Source organism: Balaenoptera ricei, chromosome 8, assembly GCF_028023285.1.
Source record: "Balaenoptera ricei isolate mBalRic1 chromosome 8, mBalRic1.hap2, whole genome shotgun sequence".
NCBI lineage: Eukaryota > Metazoa > Chordata > Mammalia > Artiodactyla > Balaenopteridae > Balaenoptera > Balaenoptera ricei.
In genome coordinates this window covers 107,620,757-107,639,632 of record NC_082646.1, presented here as the reverse complement: position 1 = coordinate 107,639,632, position 18,876 = coordinate 107,620,757, and the positions used below count along the sequence as shown (strand labels likewise).

The following is an 18,876-nucleotide window of genomic DNA, read 5'->3' as shown; positions in this document are numbered from 1 at the left end:
AAGATAAGGTCCTGGAGAATAAAAACACCTAAGAATAGGGACTTCCTTGGCGGTCCAGTGGTTAGGACTCTGCGCTTGCACCACAGGTGGCACCAGTTCCATCCCTGGTTGGGGACTAAGATCCCGCAAGCCATGCGGCCAAAAATAAAATTAAAAAAAAAAAACTAACCCATGTAAGAATAGAGAGGGAGCAATCATAATTAAAGGGTTCTAAAGCCCTTGTATAGTTTGAAGGGAGATAGATCTATTGACCAAGTTTAGACTTTAATGCATACGTTGAAATGTTAAGGGTAATCTCCGAAAGAATAGGAAGAGTGGATAACTTCCAAGCCAGTAAGAAGAAAAGGTGTTAAAAACTCAATCACTCAAAAAGAAAGCAAAGGAGAAAAGCAAGAGAAACAGGACAAACAGAAAGTATTACTTGTATAGAACAGAAACTACTCTGTTTAAACAGAAATTTTCTAGACCATTTTAGGTGACTCATTGTGATGGTTAGTTTTGTGTGTCAACTTAACCGGGCTCAGGGATTCCCAGATGGCTGGTAAAACGTTACATCTGGTGTTATCTGTGAGGGTGTTTCTGGAAATTAGCATTTGGAGCAGTAGACTGAGTACGGAAGGGCCCCCTCACCAATGCAGGTGGGCCTCACCCATTGCACCCTGAGAGCCTGAGGAGGACAGAGAGGGGGGGCGCGAGTTTGCTCTGTTTGAGCTGGGACACCCGTCTCCTCCTCACCCCTCAGGCCTTCAGACTCAGACTGAGCCTCACACCACCGGCTTTCCTGGGTCTCTAGCTCGCAGATGGCGTATCTGGGGCTTCTCATAATCACATGAGCCAATTCCTATAATAAACCTCCTCATGTATGTGTGCATATCCTAACGGTTGTTTCTCTGGAGAGCTTTGACTGATACACTCACAGAATCCCAGGGGGTCAGAGAACAAATCTCAGAAGGGTGCCTGAACTGGCAGGGCTTGCCTGGGCCTCCAGGATAAGAACTGGGGAGGCTTCTGAATCAGCCCTGAGGGGGAGGGGAGAAGGCAGGGACCCTGCTGGGACTGGGAGGGGCAGCTTCCCGGTCCTGCGGGGAAACACAGAACTGGACCATGAGCTGACAGGAGCCACAGCCTGGGTATGGCTGCTGGGGCTTGAAGGGGTTCAGTGGACCTGGGCAGGGTGTGGGCACAGCTCAGAGGGAGAAGGACCACCTGAGCGAGGAGGGGACCCATCCTGCCCGTTTCACTTGCAGGCCACACCCACTTCGGATAATCGGCTTTTGGGCCGAGGTTCCCATCACCAGGCCCAGAAGAAAGGGCCTTCTTGGGGGCTGGCCAGGGAATGAAGTGGCACAGAGTGGCGAAGGGTCCTGGGCAGGCCTTTGTGCCTTGGTGAGGGTGCCACGTGGGCTGGTGGCAGAGAGGCAGATGTACGGGCTTCTGTAAATTAAAGCTGGGCTCTCTGAGCCCCTTTGAAGGCCTTGTGTCACGTGGAAGGGCATGGACTCCCTCCCATCCCCTTCACATCTGGTGGTGTCCTTGCTCGACGGCTGCTCACCCATCAGACCCTCACGGGCCCAGGCAGCCAGTCTGGCCCTGCTCCTTATCCTCAGGCCCAGCAGCCCTGATGCTCAGTAAACATTTGCTGAAGTAATGAAAGGATGAACGCTCTTAACTCTGCTTTACACCAGCCCTGGAAGTCTGAGATGAAACACGGACTCAGTGGTAATTCGCCCGAGGTCAGACAGCTTGTAAATGGAAAAGCAGTCCAGATGAGTTAGTGCCCCAGCCGGCTCGCCCCCAGGCCCTGGCTAAGACCTCAGCGACCCTCACACCAGCCTGTGTGGAGGCATCACTGCCTGCAGTTCCTGAGGGGCAAGTGATGCTGGCAGGGCCCCACCTTCTCCCTGGGTTCTGCCTGCGCTGGGGGCTCAGGCCTCAAAAGATTTGGTGGCCCCCAGCCCCTCCCACCTCCAGGGAGCTGAACTGATGCCTTGCTGCTACCAAGCCCCCGGCAGGGGCAAGCACAGCCTGGGGAGGGGACTAGCGTGCATTAGGGCAGGGAAGGGCAAGCACGGGGCCTGGGGACCAGAGGCCACAGGATGTCTCAGAGAGGAAGCGGACGGCCAACCAGGGAGGCTTCCTGGAGAGGCCCCTGAGAGTCCCTGGAAGCCCCTCCTAGTCCCTGGTTCACTATTTACTGTCTCCTCAGTCACAGGGACAGTGTTGGGAGGCATCCTGGGCCAAACCTGGTCAATTTGACCCTGGTCCACTGTTGCTTTAAGCCTTGGTCGTTTCTGGCTCTGATGACGGTGACAGCCTCCTAACAGGCTGCAGAGCATACGGTGTGAGCTTCGACAAGAGCTCGGCCAGAGCTGGTGCTATGCCACCAGGGACACTGCCCGTGCATAACACCGGACGTGCCTCAGAGGCTTCCGGGAGAAATGGACCGAGACTCCCCAAATCCCAGATCTGGGCTAGACATCCTACGGGGACCCTCCGTGAGGAAGCAGCCCAGATGAAAATTAAATCAGAATCAGACCTCAAAACGATGAGATGAGCGCAAGAAAGCACGAGGGGCTGGTGCTTGGTGGGTCTGGCACGCAAGAACTGTCATCAAAGGCAACGTGTTAAGCAACTGTATTTTTGTCCCTTGCTTACATTTCTCTCACCCTAAGGTTATCCACTCTTTTGTTTCATTAAAAAAAAAAAAATTCCGTGAAGCGTCTGGAATGCATCCGGGTGTACGTCGGGGTGGGCGCTAGTTTGGTCCGACTCCCATGGGAGCCAGCTGTCACCTTTCCCTTGATTCAGGCTCTTGCTCGTCCCTCACAGAGTTCTTCCCTGCTTCACTGGACACGGCTCCCAGGAGGCGCTCCGAGGAACTCTCGGCCTCTCGCTCCACACACACCAAGGCGGTACAGGATCGCGGAGCAGCCTCAGGTAGCACCTCCGCCTTGCGCTGCCCCCAGTCCCTGCCCCACCCGTCCTGGCCGGGAGGGCAGTGCCACTTGTGGCTCTGGAGACTGGGAGAGACCAGGGTGACTGAGCCTCTAAAACACCTTCCACTTCTTACCCAAAAGCTAGCCTTGCACAAGTTAAGGCACGGCCTTCAACAGACGGCCTGGACCCGTGCAACCACACCAGGCGGCCAGGGGAGGGGGCGAGAAAATGAACCAGCTGGCTTCTCTTTAGCTGGCTGGGGGCCAGGGTGGGCTGGAGAACCACCTTAGAGGATCCAGGCTAGCTTTCTCCCTGCATCTCCGTTCAGTTATCTGTGTCACCTACGACCAGGTCTCACCTGGCAGAGGCCATCACTCTAAGCCACCTCTGAGGGGTCTCGCTCACCTTCGCATTGCAGGTGAATGAACGAATGAGTTCATTTAATTGTCACAAGACATCCTATGAAGCAGAGGTGTCTTGATGGTACAAATGGCAGAATTAAAGCCCAGAGAGGTTCAGTGACTTGCCTGAGGTCACAAAGGTGGTGACGGAGCCTGAGGGCAGTGTCGCCGATGCTCCTCCACCTGCCCTCCTCCCAGGTCTAACCCTGGAATCTGCACCATGACTGGGGCGGGGAGGGGGGGGGGGAATAAGGAGGGAACTTTATTTAATATTAAAGTCGGGAGGGGATCAGAAGGGAGGTCGGCTTCACTTGGTAATGGTGTTCCTGCGGAGAGAAGAGGGGCGTGAGGCTGCAGAGCGGCTGCGCGCCTCCCCAACCCCACGCGTGCACCGCGAGGCCCTGTGCCCGCCCCGCCTCCCCACTCACGCGTTCATGCTCTTGCCACTGCCGCTGAGCACGATGTACGGTGTCTTCTGGGCCTTCTGCTTCTCCTGGAGCAACGCCACGGTGCCCAGGGGCGTGTCACTGGAGCTCATCTTCTTCAGGAGCTGCGGGGGCAGGGCTGGTCAACACGGGTGGGAGCGGGCCTCGCACCTCAGCCGCCTGCCACGCGTCCCGAGGCCGCCCCCGCGACCCTGCGGGCACCCACCGCCTCCTCGTCCAGCTTCTTCATCCGCCGCTCCGTCTTCATCTTGCCCGAGCCCTTCCCGTGGAAGCGGTGGGACAGCTGCCGGAAAGCCTGCGACGGGGGGCAGCACCATGTTGGAGCCGCCCAAGCCGCAAGAGGCAGGGGAGGGGCAGCGGCTCACCCAACCCAGCGCTAGGCCCAGGGTGGGGCGGGGTGGCTGGGAGGGGATGGGAGAAGGCCAGCGGCCCCGGCACCCTCTGGGGCCCCCAGCAGAGTGGGAGGGATGGACTTCGTTGGGGCACCGGGGCTGGGGCTGGAGCGAGGGGGCAGCACACCCAGGGAGCGTGTGGGGCAGAGCGCTGGCGGGTGGAAGAAAAGGCGGGAGGGTTGGCCGCCCCGCGAGGGCCGCCGGCGGTGAGAGTGAGGGGTCAGGCCAGGGCGGGCCTCTGAGGGGGCAGGCGGGCAAAGGCACCCTCCCGCCAGGCCTGCGAGGGGGACCACCGTGCCTGCCAGAGACACAGACAACACCAGCCCCCCGGCCCAGACCCCGGGGCGCGGCTCTGCCTCGCGGCCCGGCCTCAGAGGCCCCACTCACCTCCTTGGGAGTGAGTTTCCGGCCCGTCTCGTCCACGTACTCGATCTTGACGTCAGGCTTGTAGCCGTCCTTCTCCTTGAAGTCCTGGGTGAAGCCTCGGTACTCCTCCCGCCGGCTGTACTTGTCATCGATGGCCCTGCCCGAGACGGACGGGGATTCAGTGTGAGCCGCTGCCCCCCCCGGCCCAGGCTCCAGGCAGCGCGGCCCCGGCTGGCGCCCCACTCACATCTTGTCCTCGATGCAGTACACGGCTGACGGCAGGGACTTGTTGGGCGCCTTCACCCGGGCCACCTTCTGCACCGTTGTCTCCAGCAGCCCTGAGGACGGGGGTTATGAGACTCCAGGCTGCCCAGCACCCGCCAACAGCACGGGGCCACTGGGAGACCCTCAGAGCTATGCTGTGGGAGTGGACGGACATCAGGCCCATTGTGTAGGCAGAGGAAACGGAGACAGGAGTCAGGTCCTTGTCAGGGGCCACTGGCCAAGTAAAAGGCAGGACTGGGATCCTAATGCCAAGGCCTCTGTGCCACAGCCTGGACTGCTTCAGCTCCCCACACTCCTCCCCAGAGGAGACACCGAGCCTCAAAGGATGCTTTGCAGGGGAATACGTGAGCACGGGCATTGAAAATGGGGTGATGCAGCACAGAAAGGCCAGCCGCTACTGTGACTGCCCCGGAACCAGGGTGCAGGGGAAGGAGTGGCTCACGGCATCACAACGAGGAAGAGGCAGCAGAGGGGACCAGGGAAGGCCGCGCCAGCACCTGCCTCGCCTGCCCTTCCCACCACAGCACCCAGGCCCCAGCAAGGCTGCCCCAAGCCCCTTACCTTTGTTCTGACACAGGAGCAGGGCGGCTGCCAGCCCTCTATTCACGATGGGCTCCTCGTCCAGGATGGTGGTGGAGGAGGCAGAGAACTGGGGGTGGCACAGAATGATGGGGGTGGTAAGTGGGCCACACGGGCTCTTCTGACCCTCCAACCCAACAGTCACCCCCCAACTGGACTGTGGACCTTTCTATGCACCGGGCCCTGCACGACAAGACGTCTCATTTAATCCACAATAACCCCGTGAGGTTTATACACTCCATTTATGCGTGAGGAGACCAAGGGCTCTGAGACGTGGAGTCCCCACGGCTAGGAAGGCACAGAGCTGAGCCTCCAGCCCAGCTCCTGACCCCAAGGCAGCGGGGTCTCCGCTCTTGTGTCCTCCCGGCCCCCAGCCCCGTTCCTCCCTGTCCTCACATCTTGCTGCTGCTTCTCCTCATCCAGGTTGACTGTGCTCCAGCCAATGTTCTCCTCCCCGTCGGATTCGGAGCCGCCATTGGCCGATCGCTCCTCATCCCGTTCAAAGTCCTAGAGGACAGATCAGGCTCAGCCCAGGCGGCCCAACCCTCAGCCAGCCCGTCCCACCTGCGCACCGGGGCTCATCACTGAGAACCGGCAGGGCCGACACCGCTGCCCACGCCGCACCCCCCCGCCCCCCAAGAGCAGAGCAGGCCAGGGGAGCGCATGGGCGGTGGGCTGCCGAGGACCCACCATGAGCTCTTCCTGCTCCTCCCGGTTGCCAGCCAGCCCGTAGGTGGGGATCTCCCCCAGAGTGCGGCAGAACTCGGACGTGGCGTTGAACACGATGGCGCCCTTGCGCTCCGGATCCTCCTCCTCCTCCCAGCCCCGATGGCGAGACTCCAGCCTCCTCACGATCTCCACCACCTGAGGGAGGGAGTGGCTGTGGGCAAACCCGGAAGTTTCTGGAGTGGTGCCACAGAGACCCAGGAACCCAAGACCCTCCCTGGTGGCAGTATGACAAGCCATTCCCACTGCCCACGGCAGACCAGACCGGTCTCTACTCCTCCCTGACCCCTGGTCTGCTCTGCACTCCGCACCGATCTCACTGGCTCGCTTCTCTCCTCCAAAGTCGTCAATGGCTCCCCACTGCCCTTTGAATTAATATCCAACATCCCACACGGCCCTTCATGACCGGGCCTGTGCCGACCCTTCTCCAGAGCCCCTCAGCTCACTCCTGCAGCCTCACATGCACGCCTTCCTCCAGGGCCTGGAGCACAGCGCCAGGGCCTCTCCCGCCACTCCTCCGCCACCCACTCTTCACCTGAGAAACTCCAGTTTTAAACTGAACTCAGTGTAAACATCCCTCCTCCCGGAACCCCGTCCCTGAGGCTGCAGGCTAGATGCTCTGTGGACCTTCCACCTGCTTCTGGCACAGAATCCACCACCCACCCACCCTGCCTGCCCTCCCATCACAGCAGACGCCCAGCCCTGCTCCCACCTCAGGCCACCCTGCCTGGCACGGCTCTGAGGGCCCTCAGAACTCTGCTCCTGACACCACCCCCCTCTGACTGCACTCACTGTCCCCTCTATCGTGTCATTCCCACAAGCACACGGGGATGACCTAGGATCTCCCCTCTTTTATTTTTGGCTGCGTGGCATGTGGGATCTTAGTTCCCCGACCAGGGATAGAACCCACGCCCCCCACAGTGGAAGCGCGGAGTCTTAACCACTGGACCGCCAGGGAAGTCCCTCTTCCCTCTTTTAAAAACTCCTCCTTGGACTTCCCTGGTGGCGCAGTGGTTAAGAATCCGCCTGCTAATGCAGGGGACACGGGTTCGAACCCTGGTCTGGGAAGATCCCACATGCCACGGGGCAACTTAAGCCCGTGCGCCACAACTACTGAGCCTGCGCTCTGGAGCCCACGAGCCACAACTACTGAGCCTGTGCGCCTAGAGCCCGTGCTCCGCAACAAGAGAAGCCCCCGCAATGAGAAGCCTGCGCACCACAACGAACAATAGCCCCCGCTCGCCACAACCAGAGAAAGCCCGCGCGCAGCAACAAAAACCCAGCACAGCCAAAAATAAATTAAAAAAAAAAAACTCCTTCAATACTGCAGCCCTCCTGCTCTGCCCCCTGACAGCAAACTCCTCCGAGAAGTTTCTAGCCTCCATGTCCACTTTTGCAACCCTTTTCCTTCCATTTTATTATGTTACATTTTTAAATGAATGCCATCCTACACATAAAAGGGTTATTTATAACACATGCATATTTTTAAAAATAACCACCACCAAACAAACACCCATGTCCCCATCACCTGGCTGAGAAACATTATTAACCCCAAGTGTCTCTTCCCCACATATCTGTGGTCATGATTCACTGGCTTTCCTTTATAGTTTTACCACATAAAGACCTATCCACGAACAGTCTGTTATTTTGTTGCGCATTTTTCAAACATTATGCAATCATGAATCATACTGTATGATTCTACTATGACTTGTTTATATATATATATATATACACACAAATATGTATATATGTATTTTTTAAGGTTAATCTTAACACGAGCGGCTATAGTTCATTAGCTTTTAACTACAGAATCATATTCCGTGACATGATCATACCTCAATTTAGTTATCTAGCGCACCAAGGATGTTCTTTTTCTGTTACCACGAGTAACGCAGCCGAAGCAATCCGACGCAAGCATTTCTCTGGGGCACACTTTAGAGTGCGGACCGCTGAGCCGCACGGAACACACTCACTTTCATTCTGCAAGGTTCGTCAGTGTCTTCCCACTGATTAGACTCGTTTACACGTCCATGAAAAGTGTGGCTAAGAATTCTGGCTGCTCCACATCCTGACACTTGATGTTGTCAGACTGACATTTTTGCCAAATCATGCGGGTGTGACACAGTCTGTCATAGTTTCAGCTCACCTTTCCTTGATCACTACTGAGGTTGGGCCTCGCGGGGTATTTTAGTGGCCATTTATCCTTCTAATTCTCTGAATGCCATTCTGCATATGGACAAATATCTTCTCCTTTTGGCCTGTCTTCTTACATTCTTTATGATGTCGTTTTTCTTCTTTCCTGGCCACGTGTCGAGGCATGCGGGATCTTAGTTCCCCGACCAGGGATGGACCCCATGCCCCTTGCTTGCAGTGGAAGCGCGGAGTCTTAACCACTGGTCGCCAGGGAATTCTCCTTCATAATGTATTTTAAATAAAACTAAGTTTTAAAATTAAAATTAAGGGGTCTCCTTGGTGGCACAGTGGTTAAGAATCCACCTGCCAATGCAGGGGACATGGGTTCGAGCCCTGATCCGGGAAGATCCCACATGCCATGGAGCAACTAAGCCCATGCGCCACAACTACTGAGCCTGTGCTCTAGAGCCCACGAGCCACAACTACTGAGCCCGTGTGCCACAACTACTGAAGCCCGCACGCCTAGAGCCCGTGCTCCGCAACAAGAGAAGCCACCGCAACGAGAAGCCCGTGCACCACAACAAAGAGTAGCCACTGCTCGCCACAACTAGAAAAAGCCCATGTGCACCAACAAAGACCCAATGCAGCCAAAAATAAATAAGTAAATTTAAAAAAAAATTAAAAAATTTAATTTCTAAGTAAAATGTTTGTTTTCTTCTTCATGGTTTATGCTTTATATTTATATTGTAAGAAATCTTTCTCTTGAAATAATCCAGTCACATAAAAACAAATACTCTATGATTCTACTTATAGGAGGTCCCTAGAGGAGTCAAGGTCATAGAGACAGACAGTGGAATGGTGGTTGCCAGAAGCTGGGGGGAGGGGAGAATGGGGAGTTAGTGTTTAATGGGGACAGAGTTTCAGTTTTACAAGGTGAAGAGAGTTATGGGGATGGATGGCGGAGACGGCTGCACACAAGGTGAATATACTTAATACCACAGACCATACACCTAAAAATGGGTAAGATGGTAAATCTTATGTGTATTTTAACACAATAAAAAAAAGAAAAAAGAATCTCTACCACAAAGTCATAAATGTAATTTTTTTACTTTGGCCTCAAATATTAAGTTTTTACTTTTTTTTTTTTTTAGTTTATTTTATTTATTTATGGCTGTATTGGGTCTTCGTTTCTGTGTGAGGGCTTTCTCTAGTTGCGGCAAGCAGGGGCCACTCTTCATCGCGGTGCGCGGGCCTCTCACTATCGCGGCCTCTCTTGTTGCGGAGCACAGGCTCCAGATGCGCAGGCTCAGTAGTTGTGGCTCACGGGCCTAGTTGCGCCGCGGCATGTGGGATCTTCCCAGACCAGGGCTCGAACCCGTGTCCCCTGCACTGGCAGGCAGACTCTTAACCACTGCGCCACCAGGGAAGCCCAAGTTTTTACTTTTAAATTCTTAATCTAAATGAATTTGCATAAGGTGTGAAGTACAAACCCAATTTCACATTTTTCCAAATAGGTAACTGATTGTCCCACCACCACTTATTGAGCTGAGCACCTTTCACACTGGGACACCACGTGTCCTAGCTCAGTAGTCTGTTTCTGGGTCCCTGTATTCAATCTCAGCCCTATTAGTCCACACTTATGCCAATATCATGCTGCTTCAATTACAACTTTCTAAAAAGACTTGATATCTGTTACAGCAAATCCCACCACGTTATTATTCCAAAGCGTCTTGGCTATTTCGGTCCCTTTGATCTTCCATGTAAATTTTAGAATCACCTTGCCAGCTTCCACAAAAATCTCTATTGGGATTTCTGTTGGAACAGCATTTAATCTATAAATTAATTCGAGGAGACAGACATCTTTACAATATTAGTGGTATCCATTAACATGGTTGTTATGGACTGAAATGTGTCCCCCCAAAATTTGTATGTTGAAGCCCTCATCTCCAGTGTGGCTGTATTTGGAGACAGGGCCTTTAAGGAGGTAATAAAGGTCAAAAGAGGTCATAAGGGTAGGCCCTAATCCAATAGGCTAGTGTCCTTATAAGAAGGAAAGATGTCAGGGAGTAACACACAAAGGCCATGTGAGGACACAGTGAGAAGATGGCCATCTGCAAGGCAAGGAGAGAGGCCGGAAGAGATAGCAAACCTGCCAACACCTTGATCTTGGACTGACAGCCTCCAGAAGTGTTAGAATAAATTGCTGTTGTTTAAACCACCCGGCCTGTAGTATTCTGTTATGGTAGCCCTCGGTAACTAAAACAACACGTCTTGTTTAATGCTTTTCGAAAATGGACTATAATCTTCCCCATATAGATCTTACGAATCATTCATTCCTTTTTATTTTGTTGCTATGCTGATTACTCCTTTCCCAGATTGCCTTCTCTTGCTTATCCACATTACTTCACCATCTATATTGCTTTCATAAATGGTGTCCTTTTCAAAATTACATTTTCTACCTATTGCTGGTATACAGAAACACAATCAACTTTCACCTATTAATCTTGTGTCCAGCAACCTTGTTAAAGCCTGCATGATCTGGTCCCCATTTCCCACCACCCCACAGAGCTGACCTTAAGACGGGAGCATCAGTGACCTCCGCGCTGCCCGATCCCAAGGTCAGTTCCCGTCCTCCTGATATCCAAACTCTCCGGAGCATGCGCCACAGCTGCTCACACCCTTCCACTCCAGACCTTTCTTCACATGGCTTCCAGGACGGCACCCTCTCCTCTTTACCCTCCTCGCTTGGAGCCCTACGTTCTCTTCCTTATCTATACTCACTCTCCTGGTGATTCCATCCAGTCCTCTGGTTTTAAATCCCAGCTACACAGACTTCCATGCTTATATCTCTCATCTCAGCCTGTCCCCTGAAGTTCAAAGTCATATATCCAACTGCCTATTCAATATCAATCACCTCCAATAAGGAGGCACCTCAAAGCTAACTAAACCAAAAGGAAACACTTGCTTTTCTTCCCCACACCTGTTCCTCCCCTAGTCTTCCCCATCTCAGTAAATGGCCCAGCCAGTAGAAAACCCAATCGTGATTAATCCCACTGGGCCACATAACCTTTACAATCCTTTCAGTCGTAGACTCTGGGACACTCGCACATAATTTTTAAATACTAACGCTATTCCGCATTAACTATGAAAGAGAAAAACTTCCCTCAACTCGCGCCCCCTTCAGCTATTGCCCCATTTCCCCATCCTCTATTAGAGTGGGGTTGGGCAAACTGGGGCCCACCGCCTGTCCTCGTAAAGCAAGCTGTATTGGCGCGCAGCCATGCCCACTGGCTACACTGGCAGAGCAGGCAGAGCACCTGAGCAGCTGCTGCTGAGATCTAAGCCTCAGACGTTTACTCTCTGGCCCTTTAACAAAAAGCGCTCACGCTCCTGCGCTGAGGAATCATCCCAAGCTGCTGCCCTCACCTCCTTGAGTCCCATCTCTCCTCAATCCTCTAGAAGCTACTGTCTCTGCCAGGGCACTGTCTCCACTGGTGCCAAATCTGACCTGCCCCTCAGCAGTGTTAGATGACGCCACCCTCCCTCTCCTCGAAACCCCTCCTCGGCTTCAGGGAGGCCTCACTCTTGTGGCTCCCCTCCTACGCTACCCCACACGGTAGGCACCCCAGGTTCGCTGCTGCAGCCTCTGTCTCCAGCCCCACTTTCTCCCTCGGTGGGAGGTGCAGGGTTACAAGTGTGGGCTCTGGAGTCAAGCTGTGCAAACCCCAGCTCGGCCACTTACCAGTCATGTAACCTTGGGCAACTTGCCTAACGCCTCTGTGCCTCAGTTTCCTCATCTATAAAATGGAGATAACAGAACCTTCCTCATAGGGTGTTGCTGTGAGAATTAAATGAAGTAGCACATAAAGCACTTAAGCAGTGCCCGGCACGTGTCAGTGCCCCATGAGGGTCAGTGATGACCTCAAGGCCCCACTGACCTCTCCGCCTCAGCTCACACCACCAGCCCTTCACTCTGCTCCAGCCTACCTGGTCCTCCAACATCCTAAGGTCATCTATCCAAAGGACATCTGCTGTCCCCAAGGCCTGAACGTCTGTCTACGCTACCTCCACACTGAATCTGTGCAAGATCGGCTCTTTTTTGTCATTTCAGTCTCAGCTCAAGTGTCACCCCTTGAAAGGTCTTCCCTGAACACCCGAACCAAGAGACCAACCCTCCGGTGACTCCTGTCTCGTCTGCTCAGCTCTAGTCACTATCAGAAATTACTGTTTGCTCGTGTTCACAAGTTCACCGCCACTTCTGCCTTTGTGAAAGGCATAGGGGCCCTTGGCTGTCCTGTTCTCCAATGACTCCCCAGCCCTGGGACAATGCCTCATGCACGGTAAGGCATGCAATACACACTCCAGAAGGAAAGAAGGGAGGGAAAGATCCAACCACTAAAGCATCCCCTAGTGAAAATGCTGCAGAAACCTAAAAATCTACCAATAACACCATATGAAACAAAAAAGAGGATGCAAATTGAAATGCGGGTGCTGCCTACGATGGCGCGGGAGCACGTGCTCCTAAGGACAGGCCACTACAGACACACCTGTCACCGAAGGGTCAGTGCCCGCCCACGCCTCAGGAGCCCCCCTACCTTCTCACCGCTGTCCCGCAGCTGCTGTAGCTGCCGCAGGCGGCGCCCCTTCTCCAGCTGCTTCTGCAGCTCCAGCTCCGCCTCATCCTCCTCCAGCACGTCGGGTGACTCAGACCATGGTGCTCTGCCCTCCTCTGGTGGAAACATGGGAGACGCCGGCTCAGATCACTTCCAGGGGCCCTGGGCTCCTGTCCCTGCTTTTCCGCCCCTGCCCCCAACTCCCCCTCTGCCCGCCCACCCCCCGAAACGGTCTGGCTGGGCCCTCACCCTCATCGCTGATGTCCATGTTCTCCACGCGGGTGTCATCTGACTGCAAGGGCTGAGACACAGGCTCCTTCTCCCCCTCCTCCTGGGCCTCCTCATCTGCCTGGGGCACTCGGCGCCGACCCCGGCCCCGCAGTCTGTGAGGAGAGGCCTCTGCATGAGCTCTGGCCCCGGGGCTGGCTCAGTGCCAACACCAACCCCTGCCCCCATGCCCACCTGGAACCGAAGTCCTCATCTTGAGTCTGGTCCCCAAGGGGCAGCAGGTCATCAGCCTGTATTACCACCTCCTTCTCCTTCTTGCGGATCTTCTTCATCCTCCGCTTGGTCTTTTTAAAGGTCACCTGAAGGGGAGAGAGGAAAAGAGAAACATGAAGGCCGGGGTGGCAGTGGGGGGAAGGCAGGCAGCACAAGCCCACGAGAGCGAACGCTGCCTTCGCGTTACTCTGCGCCGGCTGTGGTCCTACGCAGTTCACGTACGTGGGCAAGGCATGAGGTGTGGGCGATTATCCTCCCGCCTGTGAGATGAGGAAAACCGAGGTTCAGAAAGATTATGTATCTTGTCCAAAGCTCCTAACCAGGAGAGCCGGGATTGTGAATCCCGGGACTCTGGCTCCAGAGTCTTGCTCATAACCACAGAGCCAAGCAACCTACTGAGCCAGTGGTCTACCTGCGAATTCACACAGCCATCCCAAAGGTGACAGCCACGTGCAGCTATAAAATGACCACTTACCAGATCACCACCAATCCTTGTATCAGCCCCCAAGAGCTGGCTCCCGCCATCCCTATTTCAGACGGGGCGCCTGGTACTCACGTCACTCACCCCAGGCACAGGCTGGCTAAGCGGCAGGGTCTGAACACCAACTCAGGGCCGCCTGGATCACAGTCCTTGTTCTGTCTACACCAACTGCCTGCCCACAGCTCTTCCTCGGGGCTGCCAATTACCGCGCATCCACAGGGACCAAGCACCACGCGATCACCTGATCCCCCTCCTTAGCTCATTCTGGCAGCCTGTGACCTCCGAGGGTAGGGAGGGTCACCACCCTAGTCATAAGTGCGGGTGGAGGCCTCGGGGCTCACCATCTCCTCGGGCGTGAGGTACTCGGAGGCGAGCCGGGGCCCGGCTGTGCTCAGGGACTGAGCCTGCAGCCGCAGCTTGGCCCGGATCTCTTCCAGCTCCCGTTCCCGGAGGCCATCAGCCACGCCGCCCTGCTCCAGACGGAAGGACTGCAGCCGCTCGCCCTCGAGCTCCTCATCATACTTGGACAGGACAGAGCGGGGTTTTTGCTGCAAGACAAGAAGTACAGGTTAGGACCCAACCCGGCTCCTGAAAAGCCACAGAGCCACTGTCTCGGCCCGGAGCCCACGCTGCCGGCCTACCTGTGCCAAGTCATCCACGCTCTCGTCCTCTGCGTACGGCAGATAGTCAGGCTTCTTCTTGCGCAGCTCCACGTTCTTCTCTGCCCGCTCCTTATCCAGCAGGTTCACGTTCACCAGCACATCCTCCTCCTCCTGCAGCACTCCTGGAGCCGGGGCGGAAGCAGTGGCCGGTCACGCTCGCCCTCAACTCAGCAGTGCCTGTGGCCCCAGCCAGAGCACCCCAGGTCAACCCACCTTTGTCCTTGAGGGTGAGGACGACAGTCTCCCCCTCTTGGAAGGAGTCAATGGCATGCTCCACAGTGAGGCCCTGCAGGTCCCGGGCACTGTACAGGTCCTAGAAGGGAGGCAGAAGGTCCAGCCGGGTCAGGAGCCCAACCCACCAAGCACTGGGATCCCACCACCCCCCCACCACCCCCGGGCTCAACCCCACCGCCACCCCCCAGCTGCTGCAACTTCACCTGCCGCCTCTGCCCGAACTCCTCCTCCACTAGGGTGCTGACACCAAACTCTTGGTCCATCTCCTCCAGCAGCTTGGCCTATGGGACAGGGAGGGGGGTGATCTATGACCTCAGGCTGTTCAGGATCAGCAGAAGATACAGGGCCTTACTAAACGTGAGGGCAAAAAGCACAGGACTTGCAGGCAAGCTGCTGAAAATCCAGCGCAGGCGCTGCCGACCACTCCTACTGCTCTGAGCCCAGTCTCCCCTCCCCAGGGTCCACGTTCTGCCTCACCAGCCGGTCAGGCCACCAGAGGCACTGAACGACACCCCAGCTCCCAGCACCTCACCCTCCTCTCTGCCAAGTCCTTCTCCTTCTGAAGCTGCCGGGTCCTCTCGATCCAGGCTGCAGTGTCATCCAGCCAGGGATCGTCCTCCCCCAGGGCCTTTATCTTCCTGAAGAGAGAAGACAGTGATGCTCTGGGAACCAGCTCCTGCTCCCCCCACCCCGACTCCAGAGCTCCTTGGCGCCTCCTCGGGCCCGCCCCCTGCCTGCCCGGCTGGGACCCTCACCCCAGCTTTTGGTTCAGGAGGCGCTTTTCTTTGGCAGCCGCCAGCTTCTCTCGTAGCTCTTCTCGCTGTCGCAAGGCCATGGGATTGATGACATCGGCGGTCACGGGCTCCTCCTTGGTGCCCGCCTCTGGAAGGGAGGCCCAGGCGTGAGGCTATGCCTGCCCAAGGCTGGTGGGGAGAGGAGGGAGCCACTCATGCTGCCCCCGTCCGGCTCAGGGGGCCAGAGGGGCCAGGGGTGGGGGAAGAATCCGTGCCTCCCTACTCCCACGCGACCCCACCCTCCCGTGTCTCCCCACAGCTAAACGAGACCCTCCATGCCTTCCAGAGTCCCTCTGATCATACTTCAAAGACAAAACAAAATGAAAAAACCAGCACCTGCACAGCCCAGATCCGTTTGCAGGAACTGTGCACATCTCTCAGCCCATCTAATGCTACTTCACAGCCAGACTGAGAATACGACGCCAACTGCTCAAACTACAAGCAGCAGCTGAGTCCCAGATCCGCATCACAACAGCAAGGAGGGCCCCGCGCCCACTGCCAGCACACACACAGGACCGCTGAATGGTGCTGAACCTGTGCCCACTTTCTTCAAAGACCCCTTCAGATGGCCTCTGTCCTTGGCCCCAAATGCCCTCCCTTCCCCCACCCTCAGCCCCCCACTCACCCTTCTTGACGGCATTGACCTCCAAGGGTTTCAGCCCCAACTTTGCCCGGAGTTTACTGAGGGCAAGAGATACAAGTGTTAGGAGCTGTCAAAGAAAGAGCAGCACCGCACGCATTTCTGGACAGACAGGGTGAAAACACGAGGGGACTGAGTGGTCCTAAGGGTCCCAAACCGAGGGCCTGACCCAGCACTGGGAAGAGCACTGGCCTCCCAATCAGGCGGAAGGCCTGGCCTGCCTCTAACCAGTGAAATGCCATCCTTCCTCTTGGGTCTTGAGTGCCCACTTCTGTAACTCAAATGGTTGGCTAGGATGATTTATGTGGCAACTTCCAACTTCAATCAGAACGTGTTACTGTGCGAAAGCCACCCGAAACAGCTGCCCCTGAAACTGCTTGTAAGAAAACACGGAAACATAAAGGAGACAGTACTTACTTGGTCTCCTCGATGCTGAGTGACGAGGCATCACCTGAGCTTGCTTTGGAGCTGGCAGCTGGAACAAGAAGCAGCAAGGCTCAGGAGCTGAACACAGGGCCTGCAGCCACAGCCTTGGCTCCAGCTGCAGGGCCGAAGATGGGGGGCCCTCACCAGCACCTGGGCCTGCTTCCTCCTCCCCAGGAGCTCCTTCTACTTGAGTCCCAGGCTCTGAGAATGCCACCTCTCCACACGCCTTCCTTTCCTGATCCAAAAGGTTCAGCTTTCTACGTCCTTCACTTTGCCGCCTCTTCAGTTTTGTACATTCTGTATTTTCAACCTGTACTGCCCTCTCTGGCCTCACCCTGATTAACAAAATCCTATCCGAATGCAACAATGAAATGCCACTTCCTTCGTGGAGTCCTGTTCAACTATTGATCAGCATGAACTGCTCTCCCCTGCACTGCATAACACGGTCAGTCATTTCTGGGTCTGCTTCTCCTCACAGGGCAGGAACCACCTTGGCAGCATAACTGTGTCCTCTGTGTAATTCGTGCAATCAAGAAACACACTTATTGGTGCCTGTTCTATGATGATATCGGGGTCACAGAGATAAAGGGGCATTTCAGACCTCCTCCACTCACCTCACAAACAGCAAATAACTTCACCAAACACCAGAGACAGCAGTCAGACTCCATCAGGTGGAGCTGCCCCAACCAGCTGCCACCACGTGCTCATCCTTCCGGCAGGCCCACATCACAACCTATCTCTTTCCCTCTTTCCCTTTTATCCCACCTGGACCCTGAATCCCAACCCTTCCAGGCTCTCTCCAAGGTCACCAGCCTCCTTAATTCGAAATCCCATGGATTCTTTTCAGCTCTGGTTTTCGCCTGATCTCCTGTGGTGTGTGACATTGTTGATCACTCCCACAGATCCCAGGACACAAGATTCTACGGTTTTCCTGCTTTGGAGGATAGCCTATCTCCTTTTTCTAGCCTCCTGCTCTGCCTACTACTAAAACATTGGCATTTCTCAGGTTCTACTCCCAACCCTGGCTTCTCACTCCTCAGTCTCTCAGGGGACTTCATTTGCCACCTAAACTCTCATGATTCCCAAATTGCTCTGTCTGGCCCAAACGCTGGGTTGCTCTATGCACATCAAATGCAACACTCTCCAAAAGCGAATTCGCTGTCTCCCTCCAAAAATCTGCTTCCCTTCCAAACTCCTCAAGTTCAGTCGACAGCACTCCCACCCACCTAATCGCTCAGGCCACGATTCAAGGAGCATCCTCGATTCCTTCTCCTTCCTGACCTCTTCCAAGTGCTAAGCTCTGCCACATCGTCCTCCGAAACACCTGTCCAATCTCCTCTCCATCCCACTGCTGCTGCCTTGGTGCAGGCCACCATCAGCCTTCACCTCACCTCCAATCTTCACTGCCCTTGACCCAGTTCTCAACACAATGATCTTTGCCAAATACGAATATGATCAACTCACTCCTCAGCTCAAATTCATGGCTCCCTACTACTCTCAAAACAAAGTTCAAATTTATTAACAGGGCCTATCTCACAGCCCCGTGTCTCTGCTGTGAACTCTACACAACTCGCGCAATACCAGGTTTCTTCTTGTCTCTGCACGTGCTGGCACCACTTCATTCACTCATTCAACACACTCAGGGAGGGCCTGAGATATGCCAATCGAGGAAAACAGAAAATTTCTATCCTCACGAGTTTAGCAGAAGACAACCTTTAATCGCAAATAACCATAGGAAGACCCTTTAAAGTACTGACGAAGAGAGCCTGGCGATGCCTCGGCCTGGTGTGCTCGGCCTCCATACCCAGAGCCCACCCCTCCCCCGACAACCCCCGTCGCCCCGCCCCCTGCACAGACCCCGCCCCTCACCGGCCTCGTAGCCGTCCTCCCGCTTCTCCCGCTTCACCCGCCGCTCGGAGGGCTCTGTCTGGCTGCGCTCCCGCCCGTGCGCGCCGCTGCGGGCCTCAGCTTCGGCCCCGCGCCGCCCGCTCCCGCGCTCGCTCCCACGCTCTCGGCTTCGCTTCCGTCGTTCGCCGCCGCTGCTGCCGCCGCCGCCGCTGCTCCGGTGCTTGTGTTTTTTGTGCTCCCGGTGCCGAGGCGGCTGCTCGGCGGCGCCCCCGGTGCCGGCCGCTGCCGTGGTCCCGGCCGCCTCCTTCTCCCCACGGTGCTTCTTTGACGACCCCATGGTGGTGTGTCCCCCCCAAGCCCGGCTGCCGCCGAGCCCCGACAACGCAAAATGGGAACACTTCCGGGTCGCCCG

At 55.6% G+C, this 18,876-nt stretch overlaps 2 protein-coding genes across 2 annotated transcripts in view; one reads left to right on the top strand and one right to left on the bottom strand.

The window, feature by feature from the left end:
• Window positions 1-3,564, top strand: part of EIF1AD (eukaryotic translation initiation factor 1A domain containing) — a 25,233-nt gene extending 21,669 nt beyond the window's left edge. The window contains exon 7 of the mRNA XM_059932057.1: window positions 2,830-3,564. Coding sequence (XP_059788040.1) covers window positions 2,830-2,941 — 112 coding nt within the window. The 3' untranslated portion in view covers window positions 2,942-3,564. The remainder of the gene's footprint in view (window positions 1-2,829) is intronic.
• On the bottom strand, window positions 2,619-18,876 carry SART1 (spliceosome associated factor 1, recruiter of U4/U6.U5 tri-snRNP). Its single transcript, XM_059932053.1, has 20 exons — window positions 18,486-18,876; window positions 16,608-16,665; window positions 16,176-16,231; window positions 15,512-15,638; window positions 15,289-15,394; window positions 14,960-15,037; window positions 14,736-14,835; window positions 14,502-14,644; window positions 14,202-14,408; window positions 13,341-13,465; window positions 13,128-13,261; window positions 12,861-12,994; window positions 6,097-6,270; window positions 5,803-5,913; window positions 5,389-5,476; window positions 4,790-4,880; window positions 4,564-4,699; window positions 3,990-4,079; window positions 3,767-3,888; window positions 2,619-3,664 (listed from the first exon to the last, which is right to left on the bottom strand). The coding sequence occupies exons 1-20, from the start codon at window positions 18,799-18,801 to the stop codon at window positions 3,646-3,648; spliced, it is 2,415 nt and encodes an 804-aa protein (XP_059788036.1). The 5' UTR covers window positions 18,802-18,876; the 3' UTR covers window positions 2,619-3,645.

Excerpts from the sequence above, each read along its gene's own strand:
- SART1 (XM_059932053.1), bottom strand. The coding sequence starts at position 18,801 with ATGGGGTCGTCAAAGAAGCACCGTGGGGAGAAGGAGGCGGCCGGGACC. Across the intron at positions 12,995-13,127 it reads CATGGACATCAGCGATGAGG|AGGAGGGCAGAGCACCATGG; the intron begins GTGAGGGCCCAG and ends TGTTTCCACCAG. Across the intron at positions 3,889-3,989 it reads AGAAGCTGGACGAGGAGGCG|CTCCTGAAGAAGATGAGCTC; the intron begins GTGGGTGCCCGC and ends CTGCCCCCGCAG.